The following is an 18,409-nucleotide window of genomic DNA, read 5'->3' on the forward strand; positions in this document are numbered from 1 at the left end:
TTCAAAGGGAGAGCAGAACAACTTTTTAATAAATTTGTCTTCATTATATGGTACCAGTATTCCTTTAAAGAACCCCTGCAAGGAACAGCCTCCTGGTAACTTTCACCCAGAAGGAGTTAAAGCAGTAGTGAAGTCTAAAAAAGAGCTATCAATGTAAGATGTATATCTGATTTTGGTTGTGAATTGAGGAATGAGTAGGAATTTTTTATAGTGCGCTCCAAGAAGGCAGCTGTAAATAAGCATCTCTGAGAAAAAGCAAGTGGAGTCTGCAGAAGTCTCAAAGATGTGCAAAATACTGAAGGAAGATTTTAGAAGGGCAAGTTGAGTCAAAAGAGAATAAAATAGTATTAGAGCAGACAATGTAGCATGTTCCATGAGAAAATCATGTATTTGACTTTACGTTTAGCTTAGCTCATGGAAAGCAAAGATTTCATGAGCACAACCACACTAAATGAGAGCAGGTCAGACAGTGTGTATCTGCCAGTCACCCTGGCAGACATGAGAACTGAGATCTCTGTGAGTCAACACAAGGGAGAGGAAGTCCTGATTTAGAAAGCTTGGCTACCAATTTTAATTCATTTTGGAATGTAACCTACCTCCATTGCTGAACATCTTATTCTTCACTATAACTTGATAAGTATTCAGTGCTTCAGCATACATTTCATTAGCAGCATACTGACTAGCCAGATTGAAAAGAACCTATCAAAAAATGGAATTATAGGTACAATAAAAGTTCTCTCAACAGTAATAAATTTGAGTTCATAGCAGACAGTTTCACATTAATTTTACCTAAAAAGTATTGATTTCATTTTATTCTTTTTTTTTTTTTTTAACTTAACTACGAACAAAAATCATGCTACATAAAGACAGTGTTATAATGCAAGGTTATTAGAAGCATTTGTTTAAGACAATACTCAGAAACTATGTAATTTATGACCAACAACGTGTGGAAAACTGTCCTACTATCAGTGGTCCCTCAGTTTACGGAGAGATAATTTTTTGAACTGTTGTTTCAAAACAGAAGTTCCATTGGGGTCTGGTAAAATACTTAAACATTTTTCTGCCCAGCTTTACTCTGAACTTCACTGTAAAATTAATGACTGAGTCTGCCTAACCTGATGTATTCATTGCTTATCATTTTCTCTACAGCAATACCTGGAGTATAACCTTAAATTTCTCCCGAATATTTTTATTTATGTTGTAACCATTTTTTTTTTTTAAAAAAAACAGCAAAACTACTAATTTGAAAACCAGAAAGTAAATCTAAATATCTGCTTTACAAGTCAGGATATTAATATGTCCTTTTTCACATAATATATTCCCTGACACTTTATGGTTCAAAATAAAGGCAGCGTCTGTCTGATCTCTTCTGCTTTCTTCATTATATTTTCTAGACTTGTTTCTGAAGCGTGGGGTTTACATTTGTTATATTTTGATATTTTAATATGCATGCTTTTTATGTGAGTAGGTGGCTGGAATTAATGTTCATGGGTGCAGTTCTTCAATTAATGTTGACTATGTGGTTCCTGTGGTACTCAAGAGGGCATAGACTTGCAAGGGAATAGATTTGATAATATATATGGATCTTTGCAATCCAATATTAAGTTTTTAACTTTAAGAAGTCATTCACTTTATCTTTATAAACTTTTTTTCTTTTTAAATTTAGACTGTATCTGATCTGAACACGCAGGGAAGTGGTGAAGTCCCCATCCCCCCACCCCTGGAGGTATTTAAGATGTATGGACGTGGCACTAATGGACATGGTTTAGTGATGGGACTTGGTAGGTCAGGTTTACGGTTGGACTTGATGACCTTGAAGGTCTTTTCAACCCTAAATGATTCTATGATTACAATAAACTCACTTAGCAAACACTGAAACATCATTAATAGGTTAGCTACCAACATGCCTCAGTCACTGAAGATTTCTAAGCGCTTACTGAGTATGTGAGATCTAAGTTGATGTTTTCTGGAGTAGAAATTTGTTCACGTTGTCTCACCAATACTCTTTCCTTTCTTCCAGCTTCTTTTGCTTTTTCCAGAGCCTTAAATAAATGACCAAAATTTAGTGATGCCTTGAATCTTACTAATCCAAGACCACAAAAATACATTCAAAACAAGTATGAAAATAATATACTCATGTCCATTTTCTTCAGATGCTCAGACTGCACACAGTGCTTGAAAAGTAGCACTATAACCCACAGAAAGGTGTTGATTGGCTATAAGCAGACATACTGTTGTCTAAGTCAGCTTAGCTGTAATAGTTTTAGAGAAGTATAGTTACACTGTGTATATGTACATATGCCATAATCGCAACTGTAGGAACGTATTAATCATAGATTTGAAAGGGGGAAGGGATAAAAACAGGCTCCCCAGTGATAAGGTATGGAATAGCATGCCAAAATTTGAGGAACTGCATGTTAGTGAGATCCTTCAGCCAGCTCCATGAGGTGCTGGGTACAATGAGGCACATTTGAAATGTTTGTACACCAATACACGTAGCGTGAGGAGGAAGCAAGAGGAGCTAGAAGCCTTGGCTCAGTCCCAGAGCTACGACATCATTGGCATAAGTGAGACCTGGTGGGAAGAGTCCTGCAACTGGTGTGTTAGGATGGACACAGGCTCTTCAGAAGGGACAGGCAGAGCAGGCAAGGGGGGGTAGTAGTGCTGGATGTAGTGGAGGGGTTGGACAGCATGGAGCTCGCAGCTGGCAATGACACAGCTGAGAGCCTCTGGGTAAGGATTAAGGGACAAACAAATAAAGCAGATGTTGTGGGAGTCTACTACAGACCACCCAGCCAGGACAATGACACTGATGAATTAGTCTTTAAGGAACTAAGAGATAACCTCTAGATAGCCCCTCTTGTCCTTTTGGGTGACTTCAACTTGCCAGATATTAACTGGGAAAATCACACAGCTGATACATCAAGTCCAGGAGATCCCTAAAACACCTTCATGGTAACCTTAGTACAGGAACTAAGGGAGCGAACTAGGATTCTAGATTTGTTGCTTGTAATCAGAGAGTGTCTTGTGAGTGAAGTGGTGATTGATGGACATCTTGGCCATTGTGGCCATGAAGTAGTTGAGTTTAAAATCTTTAGTGGTAGAAGGAAAACTGCCACCAAAACTTCAGTCCTGGATATGGGGAGAGCAGACTTCAGGCTGCTTGGGGTACTAGTTAGTAAGGTCTCCCAGTAACCCAGTAGTTTAGGAGCTAGAGTTGGCCAACCCAAAGGATATGGAAAAAAGTATAAGCCTTGTCCTAAAAAGTAAGAGTTAGAAGTTATTTTGATACACAGGAACCCAACCAAGGTTGGTGTGCTTTATTGCCACTGTCCTGTGAAGGGTACTAGTGTTTGCAATTCAGGGTGTGCTTAGCTTGGAAGGTCCCCTTGTCTGAAAAACTGAAGAGAAGATGAAGTAATTCATTTTGCTGCTAATCCCTTATGGCGCAACAAAAGCAATATAGTAAGGGTCTTCCATATGCTACAGCACCAGTAAATCCCTGACAGAGAAGGCTACTGTGGAGGTGGATTACATGCAATTGACCCTGGTGCTAAGGATCAGTCCTGGATGAAAATGACATTATCCAAAAGGCCTGAGTAATACCAAGAAAACAGAATGCCACTCAGACAAGATCCGTACATATCCGGAGATCAATTTTTGCAAAGACGGTTTTTACATGCCTGATATGGAAGAAGGGTCTGCCATTTCCATAGAGTCCATATGTTAAACTGGACTTATCTGTGCCGGTTATGATTAACAGATTAGACCTATATGAAGAGGCCAGTGGAGATATGGGGAAGGGAGTCTTTATAACACTGAAATCCTAACAAATACATACATAACAATAGAAGTCCTATCTTTACTGGGGGGCAACACAAGCTATCACTGTATTGGAAGAGTCATAAAATTAGAATTAAGATGATTTTAATAATTTGAAGTGTTTGAACCCCAAACTAATTCAAATCATCTAACTATGCAAATTGTGCTTCAAATAATATCAAAAGAGAAATGAAATCCAGAAAAAATACCAATTTCAAGTCTCCACAGCTGTTGGCAATGCAACTTTCTTCAACCAGTTCATTCACTTTTTTTTCTAACTGCCTAATCTTCTCTTCTGAACTAAAAAAAAAAACACAAAACACAACAACAACAAAAACAAAACAAGAATAAAAGGATTGATTACCACCAGTAATGTAATGGCAAACACTAAGTTTTTGTGCAGGATACTCTCAATAAAACAACTCAGTGATGTATCAGGTCACAACTAACCGATTTTCCCATCAAAGAAAATATAATGTGAAACTATGCCCAGAGAGAACCCTCCAAAGGTATCACATTCATACACACAAAGACCTAAGAAAACACAAATCCTCTTATGAGAACATGACAGACATGCAAATTTCATGCACCCAATTTGTTGAGGTGAAACAACAACAGAACAAGCAGATTAACTGGTGAAACTTCCAAATCAAATATCTTGTGAAACAAAATATTGTATTAAAAGCAATTAATTGAAACTCATTTGCATAGAAAACTTTAGAGCATAGCTTGCATGTGCAGATTTTGGTTAAAAGTTCTTATTCAACTGTATTTAAATAACCTCATTTAAATAACCAAACATATCAGTAGGATTCCCTACTCCTACATACCTATATTTAAGGAATTTAAGCTCAAGGACTTCCTCTCAGCCCGCTCACCAATATTCACACCAGACCACAAGACTTTCACAACCTCAGTTCTACCTCAGGTGTTAAGTTCAGACAGCAAACAGGGAGAAACAGCAGGCAAACCCACACAAGTCCTCGCACAGAGCTACGTGCATCATGGTGTTCCTTGCCCGCAATACGTTCTTTCATAGTTCTCCACAATCCTGTTCAGTCTTAAGAGTATTTGTGTGGCAACAGCTACATCCAGGCTGCTGGGCTACAGTCAGAGCCAAAAATCTCTGAAATCAGACTGTCCCTAAAGTCAGCGCAACTACTCTGGGGAGTCAGCTAACCATGTATATAAATGTTTGTGGCATTACACAGTTACAAGTTTGGCCCCTCAAGGATTTTTAATTGCCTGGATGTTTCTAAGCTCTGCTATCAGCTGTTTTTTGTTGCTGTAAATGCTTTGAAATCATTTAGAACAAACCTGTCTGGATTTTTCATTTCCAAAGGTGGAGCGGGACCTCTTGCTTGGCCAAGAGGATCAAATAAAGAACCTGCAAAATTAACACAGTACTGAAAATTGTAAAATAACATCTTCATCTGGCAGATAGCAATTTCTACAAACCGTACCTCTCATAGCTGCCTTAGTGTAACCTGCAGCATGCACTGCTGTCATGGGTCGAGAAACCCCATCCTTAAATAAAAACAAAGAAACATTGAGTGTTTGTAAAAAAACAAATTGTGGACAGTATGTGCATCAGTTACATATTACAAAACCTTTAAATACAACAAGCAATTGTTACCACCTCAGAAAATTGCGTATTTTTAAACTGTTTTTATCGACCTGTGTATTTCCCAAACATTATACATTATAACTGTCCACAAAGAAGAGCAGCAAACAGTATATGGAAACTAGAATTGATAAAAATATGCACTGAAAATTGTACACGTATTCACAATACTTAATTTCACACATTTTTATTTTTAGAAAAATCTTAAGAATTGTTGGTCTTGAGATCTGTAATGTGCTTTAGCTTACTGTCTGTCATACTGTTTCAGAAAGAAGATTTTTTTTCTTTTTATTACTAATTTTATACTATTTTTAGACTTTGCTGGTAATCAGAATGTTTGATTTGATTTAAACCAAGAGAGACAAAAAGAAACTAGAAATTTTCTGTATTAGTAAATTACTATCAGACAGTTCTTCCCCAAAATGTCTGACCCAACCCCAATACCATCTTATTAAACTAAAAAAAGTCAGGCCCCTGAGTGCAACTCATAAACCTTAATGGTTTTGACCACCTGGGACCTCCGCCCACACACCCTACCCATAGGTCCAGGAGGTTTATTTAAGCTCAGCCCTGGGCTCCCAGCTCTTCCCTGGTCTATGCTGAGGAGTACTGTTTTCTGTGTTTGCTATAACACTTCTTCAATCCAGATTTCATCCAGCAGAGTGACTTCCTGGATTAATCTCAGCCTTGCTGCCATGGATGTGCCCAAGGGTCACTGCTCCTAATCATGGCCCACGCATTGAATTTTTGGCTTGACCTTGAACCTGCTCCATCTCCATTACATTGCCTTATTTTCTGGACTTTTAGTTGGACATAGCCACCATTTCCATGTGGAACCTACTTGGCTTGCTCAGGTACTGTGGGACTGTCTCGGCTGGTGAGGCCCCCTGCACTGCTGTCCATGTGATTTCTTCCTGGGCTCCTGGTTTGGCTTGGCTTCCCTTCCACTAGGGAGCAGCCCCATTCCTAATGTTCTCTGATAATTCCTGTCTCCCACCTGGACTGACACAAAGTGGATATATATTGATATATATTTAACACAAAGTCAATAAGTTTAAGGATGGTGGTATGGAAAGTCATGGATGTGTTGCAGTAAATTCTTTCTGAAGTACAAATACATAAGAAAGATGTAAAAAAAAACAGAATTTTCTTCCTCTTTCAAAGAAAAGCTATTCAATGTATGTCAGGAAGTTTTAAAAACAATTACAATGATACTGGCTCCAACTGTGTGCTCAGATAACATAGTCAACAAAAACACATTTGCTGATAGCAGTAGTACTTTAAAAAAGTACAAATTTAAAATAATCTTTTGTATTCTTATTTCAATTAACTCTTAAATATTTGTATCAAACCCAAACATGTAGCAGACATAACTGTTGTGAGACAATATAAAACAAATACTAGAAACTTTTACCTGTATAGCTCCTGTCATTGGTCTTCCCATAGATGAAGTTAAAGTTGCCTTTGACTACAAAAACAAGGAACTTGTTTGAAACTAGTATTCACAAGGCACTAGAAGCCTGAAAAGGCCATACATAGTCTTTCCACAATTTAGTTTTAAGAGCTTATTAAACTCAGAATTTCTTAGTAGAAGTCCCATTTACATTATTCATGTGTAACATACTTGTGCCTGGTAAACTTGAAGATGTGGACCACTTCAGTTAGCATAAATATTTAATACTGTTTTTATGTATTTGGATATTTCTGCCAGGCCTTCAAAAGATGTAAATTCCATGGAAATTTCTAAGGCAACAATATTTTCCAATATTAAATTGTTGAAATTAATTTCAATTATTAAAAATTATGCATTTCAAAATCCATTACAAGTAATTTACACAAAACACTGCAGTAAGGTTCTGAGTACGGCTGATACAAGATTACAAACTGTAATTCGTCTATTTTGTTATGTTTTGGACAGCCTCCAAACATCATTTCACTGCAGAGTTTTTTTGCACTTAACTACGAATTTTGGGGAGAGATTTTGTCATACTTTCATGCAGATTTATTTTACAATAAACACAGATATGCTTTGAAACTGCCAGTGGCTATCTTTTCCATTAGCTGACATGTCACGTATTGTCCTTTGGTATTACTGTTAGAAGTGTAAAGGAGTAAATGTATGAAACACTAGTAAATACTAAAGGTTGCTACACATGCAATACAAATAGACAAAAATAAAAGGTCTTCAGGCCATGAGAAAATATTCCTGATTTCTACCCCTAAGTTTTACTGTTTTACCTACTATCCATCACGTATCACGATTGTTTTTTTCTCCTGCTTAAGGCTGTATTTACATTAATAAGGATTGTGGAGCAGGAGAAGCAAATTTGCAGAGTGAAAGAGGTAGTATCATGGACTGGACAGTGCTTTGGGGGTTTCTATCTCTAGGGTGGTCCTGCAGACTGATCCATTACTGGTTGGAGAACACTTGATCTACTTCTAGACTGCATCACTTGATTTAGCTTAATTCAAAAGAGCATAGTTTGCACACTCCAAGACCGGTCTGTGCACTTAGAAAATTAATAAATAAATGTCTAACTGGAGATTTAAATGTCTAACTGGAGAAAATTTAGACAAGAGCTTTTCGCAAGGGATTAAATGATAAACTTAATTTTTGGCATTTTTTTGGTAAATATCTCACTTTCATTATATATACAATAGAACAAAAACCTACCCCAAATGCAGTACCTAAAGGTCTCGAAGCTGATGTACCGGGAATTTTGGCTGTCACCTGGAAGGGAGAAAGAAAGCAATGAACAACTGTGTGTTGATTAGTATTTTTACACAGTGAATTTGTAGAAATAATGCTTCAACTGTTATACAACTTGTAGAAATAAATTATTCTGGCAAATAAGTAATGCTAATCGGACAGTTTCACCTCTTCTTTAGTCATACAATATGTACCTCAAAAGTGCAGGTACCAAACCTGTATTTAGTTTTGAAAATTGAGAGGGGTTATGTCACAGCTAAATGAAAGTAAGAATTGACGTAATTTACATGAGTATGGAGGAAAAAAAATCAGAACAACACATGGTTTTCTAGATTACACTTTCTAGTATGTATCTCAACCTTAGTATAATGCCAGGGCCAGTAATTGTCTGCATAGAATATTAGAGTCCTTTGATAATATTTAGTTTTGTTCTTTAACAATCCTTTATTTCATTTCATCAAACATCAATACATGTTTCCAACCAAAATTCCTTGTTTGCTGTCTTCCAGCTTAACTCCAGAACTTAATATTCTGCTAACTTAATACTCCAGAATTAATATTCTGCTAATTTTTTACTTAATTTTCTATCAATATTTAAAACACATCTTCATGTTAGTAGTAGACAAAAAGATAAGAGACAAACTTTGCTTGGGTATCGGAGCTAAAATTAGAGCTAGGGCTCTAGAGAACTTCTACACTAGTAGAAGTGTACACTAGTGTAGAAGTACCTGGAGTACTGCATTTGGCTCTGGGGGCCCCAGCACAAGAAAGACATGGACCTGTTAAGTCAGGTCCAGAGGAGGGCCATGAAGATGAGAAGGGCTGGAGCACCTCTCCTGTGAGGACAGGCTGAGGGAGCTGGGGTTGTTCAGCCTGGAGAAGAGAAGGCTCCAAGGAGACCTTACAGCAGCCTTCCAGTACCTAAAGGGAGCCTACCGGAAAGCTGGGGAGGGACTCCTTGCAGTGATAGGACAAGGGGAATGGTTTTAAACTAGAAGAGAGTACATTTAGATTAGACATTAGGAGCAAAATCTTTACTCAGGGTGTTGAGGCCCTGGCACAGGTTGCCCAGAGAAGCTGTGGATGCCCCATCCCTGGAGACGTTCAAGGCCAGGCTGGATGGGGCTTTGGGCAACCTGGTCTGGTGGGAGGTGTCCCTGCCCATGGCAGGTGTTTAGAATTGGATGATCTTTAAGTTCCCTTCCAACCCAAACCATTCTGTGATTCTATGATATATTTTAATATGTACTTACAGGGGGTCTTCTCCCATGACTTGTTCTTGCTGCCTGTTGAAAACCTATATCATTTTCTAAATCCTAGAAAGAATAAAAGAACTTCTTTAAACCTCACCATCCAAAGCCACAATCCCAGAACATTTTGACTACTGAAAGCAGACAGGTAAAAAATGATTCTTCTTCCAAAAACACTTGATAACTGAATGATAAGTTTTACTGACAGTAAGTAATGATTTTAGTTGGTCTACCTTTTTTGGTATTTTAGATTAAGAAATCTTCATTATTTCCTGAAAAGTGTAACCCTGAGGACGCAGAGCTTAAGTGATGAAATATAACTTTTTTTTTTCTGTCCAAAAGCTTACTCTTAGTTGTTTTTCTGAATTTTAACTGACATCAATGTCTGTCACGCCCATGCATTAAGATATCTCATGTCATTGAGGTTACGCTAAAACTCCCATTGACTTGACTGTAGGGATTTCATGCAGAATGCCAGGGAAGTCTGGCAACGTTAGTCCTGCTTTAGGTAGGGTTGTGGGGTTTGGACCAAAATACACTCCTGTTCCCTCTTATTGCTCCAATTCCACTACACCAGCAGTTTCCAGAAAGTGGTCTGCAGGGTTACTTGGCCATCCCAGATGCTCTACTGGTTGCATAGGGAGTTGCGGGGGGGGGGAACTCTACTCATTTCTCATCTCCCTCAGCTGCAGCACAGTAAGAGACCAATGACTGGTAAGCTGCCTCTTTTATCAGGAACCTTGCAGCTGCACACCACATTGCATGTGAATATGAATATGGACTTCAGATAATTAGAATTTAATAAATTATAATCATTACAGTGTATTAGACCTGCTACAAAACCATTTTGTTAGAGAAGGTAACTATCCGAAATAATTATTCCAAAAGATCCTGGTGAAACTTCATAATTCTTGCTAAATACAGAATATTTCACGTCAAAGCAGTAGTGTCCTTGCACATTACTGTACCCAAGTTTGTACTTAAAAATGAATCCTATGTAAAGGAAAGGTGGGAAAGAGCAAGCACTTTTACCTCTGTGTCAAAAGTGGGATTATAATCATTGTAGCCAGAATAAAGATCATCTTCATCTTCCTCAGGAGCCAGGTGCACGTTTTGCATCATTTTTTCTGTGAAATAGTTAACATGACAAATATGGCATATAAGATACATATATAAATCTTAAATATAATGGTGATGCTACCACCTCCCTGGGCAACCCATCCCAATGCCTGACTGCTCTTTCTGAGAAAGAGTCTCCTCATTTCCAACCTAAACCTCCCCTGGTGCAACTTGAGGCCATTCCTTCTAGTCCTATCACTGGTTATCTGTGAGAAGAGGCTGACCCCCAGCTCCCCACACCTTCCTTTCAGGCAGTTGTAGAGAGCAATGAGGTCTCCCCGAGCCTCCTCTTCTCAAGACTGAACAACCCCAGTTCCCTCAGCCGCTCCTCACAGGACTTGTGTTCCAGGCCCTTCCCTGGACACTCTCCAGGGCCTCGATGTCCTCCTTGTAGTGAGGGGCCCAAAGCTGAACACCGTACTCGAGGTGCGGCCTCACAAGAGCCGAGTACAGGGGGACGATCGCCTCCCTGCTCCTGCTGGCCACACTATTCCCGATACAAGCCAGGACTGCCCACCTCCTGCTGCGGGAAGCCCGGGCCCGATCCTGAGCCCGGGCCCCAGGCCCCCTGCCCGCGTTGCCCGGGTGACGGGTGCAGCCGCGATCCCCTGATGCCCCGCGCCCGGTTGCCAGGAGACCAGAGCGGGGCGCATGCGCACAGCCGCCGCCGAAGCCTTTGCCCCCGCCTGGGCGTCTCTCCCCCGTGAGGGCGGGTTCCCGCCGCAAATGGCGGCGGGGGATGGAGGGCGGGGCTGGAGGGGGTTGGCAGGGTGCTTGCTGCGTCCTGAGGGCTAAAAACCAACACTTTTTGTAAACTTCACAGAAATACAATTCTGTCCTCCACTTCTTTGGACAGACTTTTAAAGTGGATTAGTGTTGATCCCTGGGCTAGAGCTACATGTGAACTAAACTTCACTTTTTTTTGCTTCTTTTCGGACTTATTCTTACCTGCAAACGCTTACACATACACTTAATTTCCCGAGTTAGGTTGTCATAGTTTCAAGATGGGAATACGTGCTAAGGAATAAAAAGATGTGTCATACAATGGACATAACAAGCAAGTTTTGTTTTCCCCTATGCTTTCCTCAGCTTCCAGAAGAGGAACACAAAGCTCCTGTGAGGGATGACAGGCTCAACAGACTGCCTGCCTTTAGTCCATGGGATAATGATAATATAAATGGAAGTAAGATTTCTTATCTGCTGGACATTGCTTTGCTGTGTCTAGAAATAAAAATCTGATGAGTGACAGCTAGTTTGCCCACAACAAATCATTGCACTCTGTGAACTGAAATGATCCAGTGTTCAATGGGAAACAGAACAGACCAGAGACCTCTGAACTTGCCTACAGCATTTTGAGAGAGAAAAAGATTTATGAGGCCAATTGTAAGCTGCCCCTGCTGCCTGACACTGAAAGATATAGATGACACCTAAGAAAGCTACAAAGCTACTACGCAGCATGTGGTCAGCCAGGATACCCTTTTTATGGTCAAGGTTTGTGAGCATTACACAATGTCTGTGCTTTCTGCTGCTCACCTTCTTTCAGCCTCAAAGTCCTTTCAAAAGAGATAAGGCACAGAGGATACGAGTGAAAGGTCTTTCTATTCCGGCTCCCAGCAAGGGAAACAAAGATAACATAAAGAAGTATTAACACATTATCGCTTCTTGTATTAACTTGTTAACGTTCCATGCATGAACCACTTTCACACAGAAACTTTAGACTTGAGACCTTTGGACATGAGAATCTTTATCCCTGGTATTTCTGAAATACAAGTATTTTGCTGAGTAACAGACTCCAGGTGGAAAAAAATTTCAGGTGAATTACTTGCCACAAATTATGAACTTCAGGATAAAAAATACATATACACTACTATCCTCCCTTTTCTGCCTGTGACCCCTCATGTAAAATTAAGCCTATGTTTTTTAGATTTTCTGTCGGTCCCCAGACACACTCAGACTGAGCAGCAGGTACATGCTGTAGCAGAAGCCCTAGCTCTGCTACCCAGCTCGTCCATCTCAGGGACCTGTGCATACCAGTGCTCAGTGCCTTGCGGTGTTTTCAGCCCAATTCTTTAGGGCACTGGAGAAAAGGAACTCCATGCTAAGGAGTCAGGGCACTTATCTTGTAAATAAAACAGTGTCAGGACACAACTGGAATCTGACTGTGCTCACATCAAACTTCCTTACCCTCCAAAACCAGCTGTTGGAAGATGTTCCTGGCCTCTATTCCCAGACCATACAGGGAATTGTATGGGAGAACAATAATTAGCTAACACTGTAATGGGCTACGTTAACAGCAGAGAGAGTTGACTCCAGCCCCTGGTCCAGCACTGTGCATTGCCCACATTAACAGGCTTTATTTATGCTTCTAAAAGCTGTAACTTTTTTTATTTTTCGTGAAGTATAAGTAAACTTTAATGCATAAAGATTTAACACAAAACCTCAGTCTCAAGATCCACCGTGACAACACTGGGCCTTACTCATGGGATGGGATTATGAGACATGCTCTTCCAAGGTTGCACAATGGGGTGAAACCCAAGTGATACATCTGCCTTTACTGTTTTGGGTTAAGTCCTGAGGGTGACCTGGATTGTGAAGCTGTCCCCCAAAAATGTTAAATGTTACAAGCAGCCCAAGCAACATCATATGCTGTGAACTCCCGATCATTTTAAGATGTCAGCACTGTCACTAAATTAAGTTGTCCAACTCTTTCTCCCCCTTCTGATTTTCATTCCTGTCCCAGATCTGTATGCTGACTTACACTGCGTTAGCTGTTTCTGCAATTAAAGCATACTACAGATCTGATTTTGTTGTTGTTCAGTTAACTTTTAAGACATTGTGTTCCTGGTCTCATTGATTCAGTGAAAACTTTATGGCAGGTTAAGGAGACCACAGAGACATCCTCTTAAGCGAGGAATTTCCTTGCAGTTCAATAAATACATGGTGCATCTGTCTTTTTGCAGCACTGACGCTGCAAGTAAGGACTCAAACAAACTGTTCCAGCAGCTACTAACTTGGGTTCAGGGGTTACTGGCCTCTGTCTGCATGTTGTAATCATTGTTGGCACATGCCCTACCCTTGCTCTGTCGGTTTAACTGTTTGTCTGATCTACCCTGAAGCTGTGTTTTTCTTTTTTTGAAATCATTCTGAATTGGAAAAGTATTTCTCCCATTAAAATCTTCTAAAAGTGAGTAATTTTCTAGCATTGAATTTTGGTCTGACCAAACGTTCAGAACTTTTCTACTACCATGTGAAGACACTTCAACTTAACTGTCACACACAGTAAAGCTGCCATTAACCACTCCTCTCAAAACTTCATAGATCTTGTCAGTATACCTACAGAAATTGTTGAGGGGAAAGAAAATATGAAACATGTTTAAAATTAAAGCATTTCTAATACTTTTTCTTTTTTTCTTTAGTTGACAATTTAAGAGTTGAGTAGTAATTGAACTTATTGGTAACAAAATTATTGTACTGAGAATTAAAAATAAAAATTAAAGCCTCAGATCAAGCTCTTCCTATGCTTGGAAATTCAATCTTCACTATTTTGCTGAGTGAATTATGTTACAGCCCTGATACTCTGGGCTCATTTATCTCATCAACATGAACAGATACGTATTGCATATTACTTTCCTCTTTTTATCAAGCATATGAACGGTACAGGTGTCAGAGCCTTTATACATTAGCTCATTATTCCTGAGCTGTTAAAAAATCTCTGTAGCACTTTTTAACATAAAGTTCTTCCAGTAAAGGTTTCCAAGCATAAAAAAATAAGTCTTTTGTCTCTTGTAGGAGACTTAAACTTTATATTTGTGATCTCTAAATTGCTGTGCATAAATATATATAAATTATATTAAGAGAAAGTTTAAAGATGATGTTTATAGATCCACTCTTGCTGCAATGATAAGTACAAGGATCAGAATTTTTTCAGGGTTAGGTTCTCAATAAAGAATTAATTAGGTAAAAATATTGTAAAAGGTTATACTGAAAATTTTCAATAGCGTTATTCAAATATCGTTCCAAAGGGGGGATTATATTCATTATAATTCTGTCCTAAATATCAATTAATATTTAGCCTATTTATTAAAGCAAGTAAATTTATGTTCAATTTGAAAACAAACAGAAGTCAATGGAACCTCCTTATAATCCATGTTATAAGTAATACATATATTGTAGTTTGGGCTTAAAAGACATTTACAACAGGGAAATTATCTTGTTGATGGGTATTTCTACTATTATAAGATACAATTCTCCCTAGCTTTGCTAAATCATGCCTTTGCGTAATTTTTTACTATGGACTTTCCAATTGCTGCAGATTGTTCAAGAATCAAGTTCTAGCACTACTGGTAATATTTGCATCAGACCACTTGCACTGTGAATGACCACCTAAGTTAACTGCATAAACTACTAGCAATAATTAGAGTTATAGTTTTAATTGTAGTATAATTTTAAAGTAGTCACTAATTATAATTAGTGTGCAAGCCATTAGTTAGAACTCTACATAATAGGAATAAAGTTACTAAATTATTATTTGAGCTTATTATATTTCCTGAACCATTAGTATCATAGTAGTAACATATCATAGCTAACTACAAAAGAAATGTTCACCAGAACAACCCAAATGTACAAGTAACATATTAAACCAATCTAATACTTAATGAGGGTGAACTATGCCTCTGTTTTCATCCTACTCCAGAAGTTCAGGCTAGGATACTCTGTATTTTTGAGGCATGTGATTCCCTTATTTTCTGCATGGGAACTCACCCTTCCATCTCCCACACATTCCAACCCCTACTGGTCCCAGCAAGCATTGGAGACTCCCATGTCATTTATTCCAAGACTCTCTTATAGTGCCCAGCTCCTCCCCTACAGTAATCCCACCTCCTCTCTGCAGCCAATAGGGGTTTTCACCTCCTCCCAGGGGGCTGCAGAGGAGCATGCTCAACAGAGACTGGAAACATGGAGGAGTCAACTTTGCAGCTCCCAAGATGACAAGTCAGGTCTGCTCCTACTGCTGTTGGACTTCAGAAAAGAATACAGAGGCTGGTGAGTGCATATGGGCTCCACATAGGCCTCTTCTGCTGCTAATGTAAGCTCCACTTCTCAGTCTCTAATGGAGCCCAGGGCTTTCCACCATATTATTGTTAAAAGGTTTTGATGAAGCCATCAGAAAGGTTTTGATCTTCAGCCTTTGGGCTGAAGATATTTTCTGGCCTCCCATGTGAACTGCAGGAGAGGGAGGAGAATCACTGCTCCTTATTCTTGGAGACTCCAAGTACTGGGCCTAAAAGTCCTTATTTTGCGCAAAAATTAAACTTTCTGGTTTTTCTTTTTAACCATATTGTCTTCCCTTGACCTATGCTTCTTACAATTTAATTCTCTGCATTCCTCTTTCATCTTGCAAACCTCTCTCCTATTCATGTGTTGACAGTTTGGGCTCACTGGTGAGTTTGGCCATTGGAAACAATGGGGCATGTGGCTGTTGTCATGCCCTAATAAAATAACTAATGCAGAGTTACGTAGCATTGTTACTACTACATTGAAGGTAATAAAATAGTTCGGATTTCATTACCATAGACCTCTTGTTTTGTTCACCAGCAGGGTGAAGGCCTTGTAATTGCTGTTATCACAACTATGATTAGTTCTCAGATAGTTCCTGTAGTAACCCCTCCTGAATTGTTTAACTGAGCTCTTCATTTTGCAATATCGATTTGCCCAGCTATAACTGCTTTTGTCTCTAAAAGTCTAGTAGTTCTTATGACAACTCCAGGTATAAATGCACACCTACGTATATCAAGGAATACTGAAATAACCAGTGGGTATTTCCAAATAAGAGTGATAGTGAGCTTGTTTTGAAAACCATGGTTCCCAAGCCCAAAATACATCAGTTTTATGTTCTGGGAACTTACTTTTTTTCTTTGAAGTAAAAACTTGAGCCCACAAAGTATACATTGCTTCAGTTATGCTTTGTCTAAACAAAGTTCTTTGTAACACATGCCAAGTCATGCCATTTCAAATTAGTCTTCAAAGGAGCAAAACTGGTATTTGCTATAATCATAAAACGATGCTTTCTGTGCCAGCCTTAGCAAACTGTGAGCCACGAACTGGCAAGGCCAGGTTTCCTGCACACTGCCCTCTTACTTACTTCCGTCTTCTTGTGGCCCAGGTATCTCTGCTTTGCTCCTCCTACATCTCCTAACTGCTGGCAGCTCTCAGGTCACACGTGCAGCATTTAGGTCCTGAGGTCACGAAGATACTGGCGTGGTTTTCCATCTGCTGTCCTATGACTAGTCCTCATGAAAGCTTTAGGAATTTACACTTCTGAGATCTCTGTTTCTGTGCTAAGTATGGCTGGACTTAGTGAAGTGCTAGTGAGGGTGGTGGACATACAAAATGATTATGTTTTTAGTTATGTTATGTTTTAGTATTTTTTTCCCCCTTGGAAACTAGAAGAAATGATAGCCAAATAATGTTTCACTGAAATTTTTCATCAGTAATTACGAAACACTTATTCTGAAAAAAATGTATCAATTTTCAACTTGGTTTTCAGTATGCCAGTAACACATAACTTACAGGTGGTTTTCAGCTATATTAAGAGTACAGTAATATAACCAAAGAATCATAGAATGGCTCAGGTTGGAAGGGACCTTAAAGATAGTCTAACTCCAAGCCCCTTGCCATGGGCAGGGATGTCACCCACTAGATCACGTTGGCCAAGGCCCCATCCAGCCTGGCCTTGAACACCTCCAGGGATGGGGCATCCACAGCTTCTCTGGGCAACCTTTTCCAGTGCTTCACTACCCTTACAGTGAAGAATTTCCTCCTAATGTCTAATCTAAATCTATCCTCCTTTAGTTTAAGACCATTCCCCCTTGTCCTATCATTATCTACCTGAGTAAAGAGTCCTCCATCTTTTTTATAAGACCCCTTTAAGTCATGAAAGGCCGCAACGAGGTCTCCCCGGAGCCTTCTCTTCTCCAGGCTGAACATTCCCAGCTCTCTCAGCCTTTCTTCACAGGAGAGGTGCTCCAGCCCTTTCATCATCTTCATGGCCCTCCTCTGGACCTGCTCTAACAGTCCCACATCTTTCTTGTGCTGGGGGCTCACACCTGGATGCAGTGCTCCAGGTGGGGCCTCACGAGGGCAGAGTAGAGGAGGACAGTCACCTCTGTCCACCTGCAGGCCACCCCTCTGTTAGTGCAGCCCAGGACGCAGTTGGCCTTCTGGGCTGCAGGCACGCACTGCTGGCTCGTGTTGGGCCCTTCGTCTACCAGAACCCCCAAGTCCTTCTCCACAGGGCTGCTCTCAATGAGTTCTTCTCCCAGTCTGTGCTCCTGTCTGGGATTGCCCCAGCCCAGGTGCAGCACCTTGCACTTGGACTTGTTGAACATCATGCGGTTCACATGGGCACAATTCTCCAGCCAGTCCAGGTCCCTTTGGATGGCATCTCTTCCTTCCTTGGTATCAACCACACCACTCAGCTTGGTGTCATCTGCAAACTTGCTGAGGGTGCACTCAACCCCATCGTCTATGTCATTGATGAAGATATTGAAAAGTACCAGTCCCAGGACAGACCCCTGAGGGACACCACTCGTCACCGGCCTCCTGGACACAGAGCCACTGACCACTACTCTATGGGTGCTTTGCTATCTTTGCTAACAAGTAGGCATTTAAAATCTTAAATTTTGTTTCTTTTCAGGAATATCCAGCATGATTACAGAGCAACATGCAGGTGAGTAGGAACTGTATAGAATTAGAAAAAATGAGTAACACAGCATTCCAGCAGAACAGCTGATACTATAGAGCTGTCAAGATTATTAAAAAATTATGTTGACATTCTAATGTCACGTTTTTTTCACAATATAAAAGTTTTTGTGCAAAAATCAA

The 18,409-nt window shown here is 39.8% G+C and overlaps 2 protein-coding genes across 8 annotated transcripts in view; one reads left to right on the top strand and one right to left on the bottom strand.

Annotated features, from left to right (window-relative positions):
• Positions 1-11,198, bottom strand: part of IFT88 (intraflagellar transport 88) — a 47,273-nt gene extending 36,075 nt beyond the window's left edge. For 2 of the 4 annotated variants that reach the window (XM_080576854.1, XM_080576853.1), the window contains exons 1-10: positions 11,043-11,198; positions 10,439-10,533; positions 9,410-9,472; positions 8,121-8,177; positions 6,861-6,914; positions 5,286-5,349; positions 5,140-5,209; positions 4,032-4,122; positions 1,938-2,042; positions 593-699 (exon numbers count right to left, since the gene is read on the bottom strand). In XM_080576854.1, coding sequence (XP_080432980.1) covers positions 593-699; positions 1,938-2,042; positions 4,032-4,122; positions 5,140-5,209; positions 5,286-5,349; positions 6,861-6,914; positions 8,121-8,177; positions 9,410-9,472; positions 10,439-10,533; positions 11,043-11,178 — 842 coding nt within the window. In that variant the 5' untranslated portion in view covers positions 11,179-11,198. Of the gene's footprint in view, positions 1-592; positions 700-1,937; positions 2,043-4,031; positions 4,123-5,139; positions 5,210-5,285; positions 5,350-5,846; positions 5,929-6,860; positions 6,915-8,120; positions 8,178-9,409; positions 9,473-10,438; positions 10,534-11,042 lie in introns of those variants that run through there. The other 2 variants (XM_080576855.1, XM_080576856.1) reach the window with 2 other exon arrangements.
• Positions 11,199-15,329: 4,131 nt separating this feature from the next.
• CRYL1 (crystallin lambda 1) overlaps positions 15,330-18,409 on the top strand; it is a 63,460-nt gene continuing 60,380 nt past the window's right edge. For 3 of the 4 annotated variants that reach the window (XM_080576877.1, XM_080576881.1, XM_080576880.1), the window contains exons 1-2: positions 15,330-15,568; positions 18,222-18,254. In XM_080576877.1, the coding sequence (XP_080433003.1) occupies positions 15,345-15,568; positions 18,222-18,254 (257 nt within the window). In that variant the 5' untranslated portion in view covers positions 15,330-15,344. The remainder of the gene's footprint in view (positions 15,569-18,221; positions 18,255-18,409) is intronic. The other variant, XM_080576878.1, reaches the window with a different exon arrangement.

The sequence above is a fragment of the Anser brachyrhynchus genome (assembly GCF_964034855.1).
Source record: "Anser brachyrhynchus genome assembly, chromosome: 1".
NCBI classification, from domain to species: domain Eukaryota; kingdom Metazoa; phylum Chordata; class Aves; order Anseriformes; family Anatidae; genus Anser; species Anser brachyrhynchus.